This window comes from Danio rerio, chromosome 9 (assembly GCF_052040795.2).
Source record: "Danio rerio strain M-AB ecotype USA chromosome 9, GRCz13ab, whole genome shotgun sequence".
Classification (NCBI taxonomy): Eukaryota; Metazoa; Chordata; class Actinopteri; order Cypriniformes; family Danionidae; genus Danio; species Danio rerio.
The window spans coordinates 23341709-23357895 of NC_141029.1; the positions used below are offsets into that span (position 1 = coordinate 23341709).

The 16187-nt window shown below is 37.8% G+C and overlaps 2 protein-coding genes across 9 annotated transcripts in view; both read right to left on the reverse strand.

Moving 5' to 3' along the window:
• The window catches only part of zmym2 (zinc finger, MYM-type 2), a 30582-nt gene extending 25569 nt beyond the window's left edge, over window positions 1-5013 (reverse strand). For 2 of the 8 annotated variants that reach the window (XM_087267705.1, XM_087267702.1), the window contains exon 1: window positions 4873-5013. The gene's annotated coding sequence lies outside the window, so the exon portion shown is untranslated. Of the gene's footprint in view, window positions 1-3489; window positions 4643-4872 lie in introns of those variants that run through there. The other 6 variants (XM_087267699.1, XM_087267698.1, XM_087267704.1 and 3 more) reach the window with 3 other exon arrangements.
• A 1941-nt stretch (window positions 5014-6954) lies between these two features.
• mphosph8 (M-phase phosphoprotein 8) overlaps window positions 6955-16187 on the reverse strand; it is a 28411-nt gene continuing 19178 nt past the window's right edge. The window contains 5 exon segments of the mRNA NM_001126433.2: window positions 6955-8092; window positions 12933-13016; window positions 13118-13242; window positions 15578-15735; window positions 15851-16005. Coding sequence (NP_001119905.1) covers window positions 8051-8092; window positions 12933-13016; window positions 13118-13242; window positions 15578-15735; window positions 15851-16005 — 564 coding nt within the window. The 3' untranslated portion in view covers window positions 6955-8050.

Genomic DNA, 16187 nt, shown 5'->3' on the forward strand with positions numbered 1-16187 from the left:
GATTTTTTGTCATTTTTTTCTTCATCTGAAAACATTTCTTCTGTCATAACTGCAAGATTTACACTTCTCCATAAAATGTATAGCAGATGTGGTATGGGCTGGTTTTCGCTGTACTTTGTGACATAAAACGTTGTTCTGTGTCCATGATGGAACTTGCATGCAATTTAAAAGATGCGACTCATTTCTGTCGTCTGTTAAGGTAAGCAGGCTGTGTGCACACAAGCAATACACTTGTATAAATATGTTTTGTGATAATACTATGCAAGCACATTTTTACATAGTTTTAAAACTTTTACAACAACTGTAAAGCAAAACAGATGTATTTCCCATGTAAAAACGATCCAAAAATGCACATAGGTCCATGTGTTTTTCGTATTTATTTGTTTGGAATATATAGCTTGCATTATGATATAATATACAAAGAGATTAGCTCTTTGTAATGGACCATATTTCTAAAAATAAGCTTGAAAAGTCGTTAGCAGGGCGGTGATGACGTCACAGGCGAGCGCACTGAGGTGCAGTCCGTTAATAGCTTAGTGTTAGCTTTTCAATTCTTGCGTTTGCATTTAAAATACAAAAGTGCTCAAAGTTGTATTTTCGTTTGAGGATTATCCGGCTGGACAAAACGTGTAAGTGTAATGAACAGTGTTTGAACACGTAGCTTATTATTTGCAATCTTAAAAAAGCCTATGGGTAAATCCTATAAGGATTTTATCAAGGGAACCAGTTTTATGCTAACAGCCGATTAGCTTACAAGGTGACATCATAGTTCCTCCACTCTATTTCAAACACTTGACTGAAGTGATTATATAGTAAAAGTACAACAGTAAGTCTAATTGTAAACAGGACCATAAATGCAAAACTGTATTGCACACATGTTCCTGTAATAAATCATTGCATACACTTTTTACCAGTATATTGCTGATCTCCTATCTAGATTTGGAATCCAAATCATGGAAAAGATGAAAAAAAAATGACTGACATAGAACATATGGAACCTAAATGGTTTCCAAACTCTAGATTTGGAACTTATAATAATGCATTGCACGAAAGTGAAACTGACCTGGGACTCTACATTTTAAAATGTTAAAGGGTGCCTGTTTTACCCCTTTTTTAAGATTTAAAAGAAGTCTTTTGTGTCTCCAGAATGTGTCTAACGTTTCAGCTCAAAATAACCATCAGATTATTTATTAAACCTTTGTGTATATTGGAAGTTTGAGCTGTTTTGACTTTGTAGCTGTTTTTGTTGCCTGTGCCTTTAATGGAAATGAGCTGGTTCTCCCCGCCCATCGTTCCCACGTGCATGTCAGAGCCAAAGAGATTACTCACTTTTGTAATGATGGGTGTAGCTTCTCCTGCTGCATCTCACGAATAAAGGCTGATTTATACTTCTGCGTCAAACGCCGGCGTATGCTACGGCGCTGACGCATAGCCCTTCGCCATGGCCATCGGCGTCACTGACGTGCACCTCTCAAAAAAATGTAACTACACGTCGCAACAACGCGTAGCGCAAGCTCTGTGATTGGTCGGCTTGGTAGCGCTGACGAGTCTGGGCGGGACTGAGAGCCGCGTGAATGGCGCGAGCGATTGTTTACAAGTGTGGAGTCCCGTGAAGGAGCTCCGGATGGATAGTTTTGTTTTGTGTTTACCTCATAGTTAAAGTTGTCCGCCGGTTCCTGCCTCAAAATGAGCGAGCTTGAGCAACTTGTACATCCAGGAAGTGTTCAGGAAAAGCAAAAAAGCAGCGACGAAACTCGACACAGAGGAAGATTTACACCTCACTGCCAACTAGCATTTCGGAAGTGTTAATGCAGACCAACAGAGACAGCGCGCAGAAGTATAAATGCACAGCCACGCGCGTTGCATGCGCCGTGGGTTACACCGGTCACTTGACGCAGAAGTATAAATCAGGCTTAAGCAGCACAGTGACAGACAAGAATGGAGCAGATTTACCTTAACGCAGTAAGATCTTTCTCAACGGTTATTTGATGTATTGGTTTTGGAGTTAATTTACACACAATGTCGTTATAAAGTTTGCACACGTGCAAGCGCTCTCACTCTCTCACTGTTTTTGCACATCAATGCACGTGACGATGCACGTTATTAATCACTGCTGTATTGATATCCGTTATGTTCATGTATAAAATAGTCCTGATTTAGTATCCATAAACCAGGACTGAAGCATCTTTTATAATTGTACTGACACTCGGCTGAGGTGAAGAATTACGAAGAAGTTTTACTGTCCATATTACAAACTCATTCTTGAGGTGCAGCTGATCACAGCGAGCTGAACAGATCTTTTAATCACAGTTGCTTTGTGCACATCCTGTCTTATGATTATACGCATTACTATGTAGACATGTTAATACGTGGCGTATTAGCATGAATATGGTGGGCAGGGCAACTGCACTACTACATCACGTTGCGGTGGGCCTTAAAATGGGAGGGCTTTGGATCCCATTTTTTACGTAAGAAAAAAAAAAGACAGTGTTTTTATCAACCCAATATAACCGTGGACACACTACACACAGTTCTGTCCAAACAGCTTACAAAAGATGATTTCCATCATACGTGCTCTTTACATTATGAACTACAAGAAAGGGTACATGGTTCAGAACTCTATACCTGTAATTTTCAGTTATTAAATAAAAACGTGAAAATGATTTGGAGTTTAATATGTAATTCTAAATTATGTTATATTATATATATATATACATATATATATATATATATATATACATATATATATATATATATATATATAAAAATGTATTTTTTACATTTATTTTATTTTTTTACAAAACTCAAACACTGTAATAGTTTTAGTCTATTCTAATAAATCAACACACTTGTACTTTAAATAGAAAACACATACTGACATCAAACATGTGCTACTCTGAAGAATCTGTAATGCTGAACAATATATGCCAAGAGCTTAAATGTCTAAAGCATGAGCAGCAAGTACACACAAAAAACTGTTTTGTAGAACTTTACAGTGGATGGATCGTCAAAGCAGACATGTATTTCCAAATTCAAAGACTTCTGGTTGAACTTCAATACATCTGGACTGCAATGCAGATCATGTAGAGTATCTTGATCCATTCTCAGGGGTTCACACATAATGCCCCATTTGAGCTGAGATCTCAATGTTGATGCAGATACTCTTTATGGAGGCGACAGTAAAAACAAAAGCACTGCTCATATAGATGCAACAAACAAGTTCACACTGTGTATCTGTGGGCTTTCCTTGCAGCATGATGTGATGATCATGATGCCGAAGAGAGGAAAGTATATGCAGTGTTACTGATCCAGCTCTCAGACGTGATATAATCACATGCATATGCGCCACGCGCGCGCCAAGTCTGCACCAGAACAACAACGATCCCCGCAAAACACATCACAGCTCTCGTGGCCCCTTAAATCTGCACTTTCCCAACACCAATTGTGTCAATTAGCAGCATAATGAAGCCATTTTGGGGCAATTCCTACCATTCACCCCTTGGGCCGTGCCCTTGACTCCGGACCCTCCGTATCCACACACACACCCGACTGCGATCCGCGCGCTGTCAAGGCAACCGGATGACGACGTCAGCACGCCGTTCTTCATAGGCTTTCATTATAATCAGGAAACTCAAGGGTCAACGGGTCCGAAAACTTGCTACGTGAAACCCCCAGGCGGGAGGAGCCTCACAATTTGCCCCTTTTCACGCAAACCCCCGGCCCATGTGTCGGCTGTGCTCCCACCCCTGGCCTCTCTGGCGCATGCAGCCATTGGATTAGCGGCGAAACGAGGGAGGAGAGCCTTCGAGACTGCGCCATTGTTATTGTAGTGAAAAAAATATTACTCAGAAGTAGTTATTGGCGCATAATCGACGGGACAAAACGACACGGAAGTCGAATGTGAATCAGAAGTATCCGAATATATGGATCTTGACACTATAAAAAACGAGGTGTTTCAATAAAAACACGTGAATAACACTGTGACCAATTTCGAGTCTTGCTATCAGACATTAAACACTTCTAGATACCGAACACAGCTCTGTTTATGACTAGACCCGTGACCCCCTTTCGGTTTTCTTCGAGAATGGAGTTAACTTGCCGGTTTATGGTTTAATTGAAGTTACCCCAGAGCGGTAATCAAACGCTAATACACGTGGAGCCCTGTGGGGGCGCTGCACAGTTAGGAAACATCAACTATAACGCCTATATGTGACTAATCACAAATATTTCATAATCCAAGCTAGTCAAATTAACTAGGGTCTAAAACGCATCCATCAACCAGCTACAATAAACAAGAGTAATGTCCTAATTGGCAGATCATTTTGCCCCCTTCAGTCAGTGGGCAGCACTGCCTCACGTCCGCCATTAGAGAGCGAGCGAAACAATGCGCGAGAGCATAGGCAACAGCACCCTGCCACGGCGGAGGGGGAAATCTCAGGCGGGGTAAAATTGCACGCTAAATTACCGTAGCGTACAAATACAGGTGACGCCGGTGCTTTGATCGGCTCGAGATCCGTGGCGGACATAGTTGTAAAAACTTTGGGCAATTACGCACAGTTCTGCATCAAAACGCCAGAGAAATGCTTACCGGAGTAGAGCTGGAGACGATAGAGCGCCACTTTTGTGCCTTGACATAAATCCTGGCGCGCATGCGTGAAAACGTACGGACGTTCTTGGCTCGTGGGAGGAGAAACGCGCTACTCACGCGGGATACGTGCACGCGCGGCCTAATGGAAGTCCGAAACGTTCATATGAGTTGATTCTTTTGAACTTAAACGATTCGATTTGGAAAACATGTTAAATAACATCTAAAAACACATTTCAAGTAAGAATTACTTGCATTTTTATGCATTTGAGATATTGGAGACTTACTTTTAATCGAGTAAATGCCTGGTTTATTCGAAATCCCATTGAAATCAGCTCACTCATCTACTTTTAATAGCTCGTTGTGAATCAGATGTGTGCACGAGTCAGTGAGTTGTTGAAAAAGGGAACAGCTCTGGTGTAATCGTGAACGAACATTTCAGATCAGTTGTTTAAATTGGTTCGACTGATTCGCTGAAAAGAATCGATTCAAAAGAACGATTCTCCCACGAACTAGACCTCTCTAGAGCGCGCACCACGTGCACGCACGCGAACGTTTAACTATGTAACAATTAACCTAGCCTAGCCACCACGCGTTTAAAATAGTTTAGATATTATCTACGATATATGTAGATAGATTAATTAAACAATTTGATAATCCAATACAATTATTTTTGGCGGAACAATTCGACAGATTTCACCCTAATTCAATACAATAATAATAATAATAAGTACGTTTTAAAAAATGAATGCTACAGCACTAGTGGAAATAAATACTGCCATTTAAGAGTTGCTCATGAGTTGTTCATGAAGTGAAATGGGTTTATTCACAGAATATTTCTTCACTTATTTGGACTTTTAAAGTAATAATTTAAACCAGCACACACATAAATTTTAATCGAGAGGTTAATCGCTGTTACTGAAGCCTTCAATAAGTCTATTTGAACAAAAGTGTGATGTAAACACTAAGCAGCACATGCAGTAGGGTCAGTATATGACCAACTGCATTGCGTAAGAGTCATATTAAAAATAAAAATTGTTTCTGTGATAATTAATTCCATTCGACATACAACAGATAAGTTTAATTGAGAAGTCGATATTGCATAAAACAAGCGTCCTTTTGGTACGAACAATCCCTTTCTGAAGACTTGATGACACTGATGGGATGGAATCGAGTGACGCAGTTTGTGAAACCTAATGTGATCCACTGCACACACACACACACACACACTGACAGTGTCGGACAACGATGCAATACAATATATACAGAAATACTTACGTGCTTGAGCCAGAATTCTTCAACGCGTGCACAAGTTGATATAATCAGACTAGAATGAGACTCTTTTTAATTAAATATTAGGTATTGTTTTCTCTATAACTTTTGTACTACATTTGTAGTATTTCGAGGTGGCAGTAAGTTAAACATTAGTTTGCATGACAGATATAAACACTCCTGTATTTTAGTTTTTAAAAGATGTTCACGTGTAAGTGAATCCCTCAAACACTTTAAAAGGGATAGTTCACACAGAAATGAAAACGTACTCCTCTTTTACTCACCCTCAAGTGGTTCCAACTCTTTAAGAATTAGTTTTTTTCTGTTGAACGCACAATATAAAGTTATAAATATTGTTGGAAACGGGATGCCATTGCTATTCACGTTATGAAAAACACAATGGCAGTCGATGATTGGTTTCCAACATTTTTCAAAAGATCTTCCTTTGTGTTCAACAAATGGGAAAAGAAGTGAAAACAGGATTGAAACGAGAGATTTTAAGATGACAGAATTATCTGTTTTTGGCACACTATCCACAGTCATCTGTTTAGTCTATTTTATTAGTCCCCTGTAGTTCTTTGCTTTATATTTTAAATATATAGTTCACCCAAAAAGTACAGACTTTAAGCTTTCTTAACTTTTTCTTAAAGGTTTGAAACAAGTGAGTAAAAGAGGTTTCATTTTTGGGTGAACTATCCCTTTAAGACCAATTTTAGTCTTTTATTAGTGGAAAGGAACATATACTCATTTAGCTGTAGCAAAAATAATGTCCAAGTGTTCATATTACTCTGCATGTGATGAATACATGCCAAATAAGAACACAAACACGTGTGTATATTTATCAGATGGGTTTGTAAATGTAGTCTTTTTGTTGCTGCCCTTATGGAATATATATATATATATATATATATATATATATATATATATATATATATATATATATATATATATATATATATATATATAAATATACTGTAGTCAATTCTATTAGCCACTCTCGTGTGCTTGCTGGCTACAGGCCACCTTTCCCATTTGAAAACATTTGAAACTGCATTTGCTCTGCTTTGTTACACTGACGAAAGACTCTTAATGCTGCACACGTTTAGAGAACCGTTTATTCCTTGTTGCTGTATTAAAGAGAAAAGAATAAAACTGATTGTTATGGAAATATATGTACAGTTTATTTACTGTAGTCAAAAGAGGAAATGAATCAATGAGCAGTCGTTCTCTCACTTACTAATAGTACAATGACAGGACGAAGAGAGGCAGGCCATGAACAACACAACAGAAGAAGCCTTCACTGCACGTCCAAACTCAAAATAAGATCGGACTCTTCAGTTCAGTCAAGTGATTTGATTTGTAATGTGAAATCTAATAAGAAATTAAACCGGGCTTGTGTTCAACCTGCACGACGACATGTAAAAAGAGTCACGATCGCTCCTAACCAGCATAAAAGTGACCCGTTCTAATAATCGCTTCTACCTGGATGACTTCAACCTGTGTGGATCCTCCTCTCAATGCAATCACACATTAGCCCTTAAAATAGTGAACAAGCTAAACGTACACATTCATACATTTCTTTAAAAAATAATGGCTTCATTACAGATCCAATTTAGGATTAAAATCACATTCTCTGCAAAGAAAATGTTTTAAAGCACACGTTTCTGATGTTCAGTCACACTGGTGTCCAGTTTTTTTTTTGTGGCCCCTAGAATGCAAAGCAACAGGGAGATGAGAACTGCTCATTCTTTCATTCATTCTGCACACATCAGACAAGTGCGCTGTCTGGTTAAACACACCGAACATAAAACGAAACAGTGGGTGAGAATCTGGAGTGATAAATTATTCTATTTAAAAAGAAATGAAATAAAAGGAACACTATACAAACAAGATTTACAAATGACCTTCAGACGCAAGCCCGAATTTATCATATTTCATGCTGACCTCGAGGGTGATGCATTTTCAATACACAAAAATCGGACCTCTGGAAACTGGTTGCAACACTTAGCTAAACAAGAACTTATAAGTCACGCTGAGAACTGTGACTGTTGTCATTGACCTGTTAGTATTACTGTCTTTCAGTTTATTCCACACAAGTAAAACTAAACCATTCCTAAAGAATCTCATGTTCAGCAGGTGTAGGAAAAGTCTCAGTTTTTGGAGAGGACGAGCTCCTGCAGTGACCCTCTGACTTCACTGTAGCTGGACTCTGTACGCACAAATGAGGAGTTTCACCTGTGGAAAAAAGAAAGACACTGTTAATATTCATTAAGATTGCTTCCTTCACACTTTTTATGGTCGTCTACTCATAGTTTCAGCTACATTCATTCTTCCGTGGCGGGGCGCCACACCAAAATACATTCCCGCCACGGCTACATAACAGCTTCACATTCAAAATGTTTATTTTATTTTTTTATAGTGGGTTATAATCGCACCAAACATTTAAAAATGTAAGTGATCTACAACAGAGTGAACTTTTCTGTAATCGTATTAGTGCTATGCATATTTGTTTAATGCAAGTTCAGACTGTATGTTTTTAGCCCCGATTTTAACTCGCCGACAAACGGCTAAAATCACAAGCGAGTAACAATCCCACAGTGTGAACTATCAAAGAAGCGATCTGAGAGAATCGCAGATGAGTCGCGGATGCCCGTGAGATATTTGGCGTGCTAAATATCTGGACCTGTCTGCGATTCAGTGTCATCCGAGAACACAGATTTTCTTTTTAGATCCACCGTCAGTTTTAACATCTAATTTTTCTACTTGCGAGTCTGTTACTAAACTAGACGTAACCATAGAACAAGTAAGAAATAGATTGAGGAGAATTAAAGGGAAGAAATCTGCAGGACCTGACGGCATCAGCTCTGTTCTTAAAGCCTGTGCAGATCAAATCTGTTGGGTGGTTCATTACATATTTAATTTGAGTTTGCCTTTGGAAAGAATTCCCATTTTATGGAAGGCATCATGTGTAGTACCAGTCCCAGTACCAATAGCTCTACCAGCCCAGTTGATGAAACTTTTTGAAAGATTAGTTTCAAAGTTTATTAAGCAGCTGTTGAGTGCTTTAAGGACAGACTGCAGTTTTCGTACAAAACTGGTGTAGGGTTAGATGATGCAATTATTTATCTTTTGCACAAATCTTTAAGTCATCTGCAAACATCAGGTAATACTGTTGGGATCACTTTCTTTGATTTTCCAAGTGCATTCAACACTTCCGCCTGCACTACTGAAGGCAACATTACAAAATGCAGGTTTACAAAAAAGTATGGGAAGTTGGTTTGGTTAACTGTCTAGATCACAAATAGACGAAAGTATGTTAGGATGCATAACTGTGTCAAAAGTTGTAATGAGTAGCATGGGTGTTCCTCTAGGAACAGTTTTAGCTCCATATTTATTTACATTCTAAATGTCAGATTTTCAATACAGCTCCAAAAATGGTCATCTACAGAAGTTTTCTGATGACTCTGCAATTGTTGGTTACATAAAGGATCATGATGAGAGTGAGTTTAGGTTGCTTTTAAAAAAGATCTGCTGACTGGTGTGAAACAAATAGTCTTAAAATAGTCTAAAAAAACCAAAGAAATGATTGTTGATTTTAGTAGACACCCATGACAAGTGGTGCCAGTGTTTATACAGGAGTCAGCAATTGAGATTGTTCCATCATATAGGTACCTGGGTGTCTATCTGAACAACAAGCTCGATTGGTCTGAAGATACAACTCAGGTGTATAAGAAGGGTCAGAGCCGCATTCATTTATGAAGACGACTGAGGTCCTTTGGTGTGTATCAGACACTGTTAAAATCTTTTTATGATTCTTTGGATGGAAATGTCTAATAAGATTTTTCATCACGCCAAAAAAAAGAGCATACGCCACAGGAAAGGACATTAAGTGCTGGAGACTATGTGGGTCTCAGGAATCTAATCACTGGCACATTTTTTGAGAATATCCAGTAAACAAACAATTTTAGATAGAAGTACATGAAGTAATAGAAAACATACTTAATATCACGCTACCCTTTCAATTCTTGGTTATTTATTTTGGAAGCTCAGATATCCAAATAAGTAAATCAAATAAATTCTTGATATTTTAATAATCACAGGGAAAAAAGCATTTACAAGACACTGGTTACTTCCTGAATCTTCAACAACCCAACAATGGCTAGAGATGGTATATAATATTTATGTGATGGAAAAAATTACATTCTCCCTTCGACTTCAAATTAATGCATTTAGAAATATCTGGTCCAAGTGGACTGATTACATTAGATTGCTCCATCCAATCTTCATAAAAATATTAAAAATATTATATTATATTATATATACTTATCATATCTAATTTCCATCCAAAGAACAAACAATTTTCAATTTACAACCTATTGCACTCGCCCACTTAATCCTCTCTTTAAATTAGAAATTCAGTTAACAATAACCTAAAGTTGAGTGAATAAATAAAGATTTGACCCTCTCTTGAGCTATGTATATTTAGTTTATTATTTCTGTTACCATTTTATTGTTACTGTTATTTTCATATATTTTATTTCATGAAACTTTATTTGTATTGTGTTCTATTACTTTATAGTTTGTAGAAAACAAAAATGTTGAGCAGTGGGAAATGTACACTTTCTTAAGTGGAACCATTGTACTGTATTTATTGCTACAACAAATAAAAAAATGTAAAAAAAAAAAAAAAGAAAAAGAAAAAAAGAAAGAAAACTTTATGATTATGTGGTGTCTTCTATGATTCTGTATGCTGTAATCTGCTAGGGAGAGGGGGACTGTTGGAGAAGGAGAAAAACAAATTAAATAAGCTTAAAAAAAGGGCAGGTTCTGTTCTATAGAAGAGATTGCACATGTTCGGATGATGTCATTTTTACCAACTTTGATCAGATTGTATAACCAAAATCATACTAGATGAATTGTGCTGAATTGTAATAGTTATTAGACATGTATAAGTGTTTACTCATTGTTTTTGGATATAAGGTGTGCAATATGAATGTAATGTTATTAAGGTTTTTATAAGGTTTTATAAGGTTTTTATTTGTGGTATGGAAAGCTCTGCTGTGATGTGTATTTCCCATTGGGGATTAATAAAGTCAATCAAACAAACAAATCTTGCCGCGTGAAATGAGTTTTTACTGAAATTAACATCAGCGATCAACTACAGCCAATGAGAGAGCAGCTTCCACTAGTATGGGTATCTGCAGGCCAGCAGGAGGTTGTGGAAGAAGTTAAAAGTGCTCGCTTTCAGTTTATTTGGACACAAGAAATGGAAAAACTAGTGTAAATTTGGCAGGAGCACCCGTGTCTGTTTGATGTGTCATCTGAGCAATACAGAGCCAGGTCAAAAAAGAAAAAAGTTGAGGAGAAATTTCTAATTCCCTTCAAACCCAGGTGAGCAAATATGCACATTTTCTACCCCATTAAAGGCTTTTTTGTCATTATGTATTTAATAAAAAAAAACGCACTATGTGTTTTTGGTTGTGAGACGTAGTTTGGACAGAGTTGTTGGCGATTCTTCCTATTGTAAAGTCATGCAGTGTGAAACCCGTCGCAGAGCTATCTTGCAGTGTAAACAAAGCAGCAAGTTACATCCTTACTGACTGACAGGGCTGCGCAATGCGTGAGGCCAGCAAACACAACGTTGCTTTTAGTTATGATAAACAGAGTTTCCATAATTATCCTTTATTCATAGATAAAGCTCGATGGTTCTGCACACAATGATTTTACCTTGCTGGAGTTTATGGCCGTTTCACTTTACTTTAGGACTAAATAATGCCGCTCTGTAGGTCTATTGGAGACATTCATAAATATTCCAAGCAAATCTAATAAATGAGACATTTATTGACATTTATTAGACATACTCATTACAAGGGATGTTCAGATCAGATCACGTGATCGGAAATCGGGCCCAATCACAAGGTTTCAGACTCGATCAGAATTGGACCTTACATCCTGATCAGGACTTGAATATATTCTCATTATTTTTTAACACATCTACAGGTATGCGTTGGCACGGAGTTAGACCTCGAACTGAGTAAATCAGATTGTAAGTAAAGAGATTCACATGTTCATATTACATGAATGTGATCTCAACTTGTAATGCTGCGCTCACAACGTTTTATTAAAATGATGCCATAATGATGTTCATTAAAATGATGCCATAGGTAGTTGGAAGATCCGTCTGAAGGGCCTGCCACCACAGCAAAAAAAAAATCCTACAGGAAACACTGCTTTTATTAATGGATAAGATAAAAAAATAAATTAAAAATTAAAACTAAAGGCCGATTTGAAAAATGGTTTAAATGAAAACGAAGAACTACTCAGAATGATTCTATGACAAAACAAAATATTTTGTCCTTTTAATTTATTGCCAATGCTACTGTGGTAATGTAACAGATCTTTTATTTAACTTTGGTATTCTTGTTTTGATACTTTATCTAAAATTATCAATATTTCTCTTGAACTATGTTTATTAATTGCTGTTTTTGACATTTCAGCGATTTGGGATTCATTTTCAGAAAGAATGTTAATCTTATAGCCTTGAGCTCACTGACTGGAGATGGATTGTATTGCTCAGAAAGTCTTCTAAACCTCCTCCCACTTTTTTATGGCAACAATATCTGATGTTTTTTTCTATAGAAAAAGATTAGGTTGACATTTAAAGGCTCTGTTGACAAATTATACAACAACTGGGATCCTATATTTACTATTATTTTTATTATTAAACCTTTTTTCCATTATGTTTTTGATCTTGTACTGCTTAGTTTTATTCTCTGCCATTGGGGTGACAGGGGTTTAGGGCTGACTGTGGGTTTGGACAGTTCATGCTTATACTTTGTATTACTTTTGGAGGGAAAAAAGATTATACTGATTAACTGTTCAGAATAACGTGGACCAAAAAATTGCATCAATTTTCATTTCATGCCGGATATTTTCAATAAACCAGGGAATCCAAATTAGCTACAACTAGCTCTTTTACGGATGCAAAACCTCAATTATTCCCACTTGCGTCTGTATACGTACAGAAATGTACACAATCTCACATATTTATTAAAGTCACAGTTTAATTAATTACCTTAGCTGTGGGGGACTCTGCCAGACGGATGAACATTTTGTTGGCTCCTTGAACAGGGCTGAAAGAGTAAATGAAATGGCTGTCCTGCAGGGGGAGCAGCACGCAAAGTCAGAAATACTGAAGACAATCAACAAAACAAAGAGACTGTGCATTTGAAAAGATCAATAATGACATCAGTGTCTTACCAAGAAGATGGGCAGCTGAAATTTGTCATTCAGTACCACAGCATGAACACTACAGGGCCCGCAGAGTCTAGCTGTGATTTCATTGAGGAAGTTTGCATGGAAGATAAAGAGTAGGATTCCAGAACCTGAGACATATAACACAATGATATTAAACACTTTGTTGGCATTTGAAGTGGCCAGATTTGATACACAGTTAAAGGGGTGGTCCAGAATGTAATTTTAAGGCTTGGTTCTGTTTATAAAATGCAAAGCAATGTGTGCTCATGTTTCACTTGAAGGAAATCATGTATTTTTTCATAAATCTCACTTTGATTATATACAGCTACTCGGCTAAGATGAAAACGACTGTCATATTTCCTAGTTCCTCTGAAAGGCCCGCCTTCAAGTGACTCTGATTGGTCATTGTCATAAGCCCCTTTCACACAGTAATACCGGTAAATATCCGGAAAATTTACGGAACGACTTTACCGGTATATTCAAAAAAGCGCTGTTCACACAGGCGAGGACGTTACGGAAAATTTCCGGAAAAGAGCATTCACACATCCATTCCAAAATACCGGTAAATTCTGACATCATTCACCTGAAATGAGCTTTAAACGGCTGCGCTTGTATTTGTAAACATTTGACTAAATTACAAACTCTTTTGATGATCAATATTGTAAACAACTTTCACAGGATCATATTCGCATGTCGAGATGTTCATAATATGTGCGTGTGCTGGCGCTAACAGGCTGTTTCATGGGCACACTGAAGGTAAACAAACAACGGCTTATCATAAGCATCTTATCGATGATTATTTGCACAGTTGGCATTAAGGAGAACATATAAACGTGATCTGACTAACTTCTAGCAGCTAAATGTGTCTGGAAAAATATTCAAAGGCTTTTATTCTCACAAACCGCGCGGACGTAAATGCGTCTGACTGTTGTGATTGGCTAAAGCAGAAGTCTTACGTCAGCACGTTCTAGACGTGCACGCGCTTATTCCGGACATATTCCTTTTGCGTTCACACAGCGCAGCATTCCGGCAAATTGCCGGTAATGTTACAACTTCTCTTTCCGGAAAATAGCCAGAACGAATTTACCGGTATTTTCAAAAAGGACCTGTTCACACATACAACCTTTCCGGAAAATTGCCGGTAATTTTCCGGAAAGGTCTGTATGTGTGAAAGGGGCTATAGTGTGCTGCGATTCGCGGATCGGCTCCACGTCACACCCGAACAAGCACACACTTTTCTGCTGTGTAAACCTCAGTCAACCTCCTGCCTGCTCTCTAAAAAAACATCTGACAAGTGTCTGTAACGAGTGAAAATGGGGTGCAGCTAATTTAAGAGACATCGCTTTTGCGTGTGTCTATGTGTGTGTGTTTGTGTCTGTGTGTGTATGTGAATGTGTGAACGTTCTGTAGATGTGTGTAACAAGCGTGGGACTTTTTTTTTCTTTTTCTCTGATGCTCGGATTAAGTTATTTTCTGTAATATATCGTGACAGAAGAATAAAGCACAAGATGTGGGATGCGACCTGTGTGAGCCTTGATTTATTTTTCTGCTGCTACACAAGTTAGGTAAGCTATCCTGTATTTTTTTTTTAACTCAACGCGTTACACAACATCTTACACATATATCCGGAATATGCCTGTGTAAGTAATATGTATCATTCACATATATTTTGTGACTTCATTATCTGAGATGTAAAATGCATGGAAAAGCTGCCTAAAGAGAATCAATGCAACATCGCGCACACACATAGAGTTGCTGCACGTGCTGGTGAAGTGTGTGTGTGTGTTTACAGCAGTTTGACTAATAAATATTAATTTGTAGCTAAATGGTTTGTGGTGCAAAACAGCATTACCCATTGTTTACATCGTTGCTACAGCATAACGTTAACGCTAGACACTGTACATGTCATGATCAATTTTGACAAATAAAAACACTTACAGGTTGTAGTTCACAGCTTCTGCTTTGAGGAGATTTTAACCGAATCCAGCACTGAACTGGGAGAGATTCTGGAAGCTGTGTTTTGTCAAATCATGCTTGCTATGTATTTTATAATTCTCTGGAACATAATTAATATTGAACTGTAAGCACTTCAGTCTTTGTGTCGTGTCCTTTGGAAGCCCAAATACAGAAGCAGACGAAGCTCTGTGGAAACAGCGTCACAGTGCCTATGGCCACGGCCCTTAGCTGCGCAGTCTGTGTGTGCGGTAAAAGAACATTTGTGATCTCACAAGGGCTGGAAGTATTTTTTTTAATCCCCAAAATTCGTTAATTGTAGGCTTTGCTAAGCTAACTCTGTAAAAACCAAGGTCTTCCTTTGCATTGAACTTTGAGCTTTTTACATTCAGAGATGTTGCTAATGTTCACACAGCTACATTACACATGAACTAAAGTTTAAAATATGATATTGTAGTGGACCACCCCTTTAAGGTAAGTGAAATTAAGGTTATAGAGAATTTGGGTCACCTTCTCCTGGTGCGTGTTGTGGGGGTTTGTAATTGAACTCTAGTGAAAAGTCTGGTCCCTCGCACAATCTGTGGCAAGCCAAAGGAAATACAGGTTCCAGCAGAGCCAGTCGGGTTTCAAAATAAGCTCTGATTGTCTCCTCCGCCACTGTTGATAACCTGTGATACGTTTGCACACACAAACTTGTCTTATTTTCATTCCAGCTTTTAACAATGATGTGTTCTTTATAAATACTGGCCAGTGATCTGTCTAATATGGCAATAAAATACTCACGTCTGCATGTGGTCTTTGATCAGATCATACACCATCAGATTGTTACTGAGTTTGGCATAGTACAAGGCAGTGTTCTTGTGTTTGGATAGGATGTTGCAGTCAGCTCCATATTCCAGCAGGAGGCGAACCACATCTGCATTGCCCCTCTTACAAGCCTTAGAAAAACAACATAGTCATTTTAACTCTGTCATTAACACAAGCTATAACAAAATAGCACAAACTGTTAACAATTAAAGCACCACTTCCACTATATAAGTAAAACTAAATAAGTTTGGTTAATTATATATAATTACATTTTAAAATGTGTGGTTTTAATACTTCCTAGTTACAAAAATTC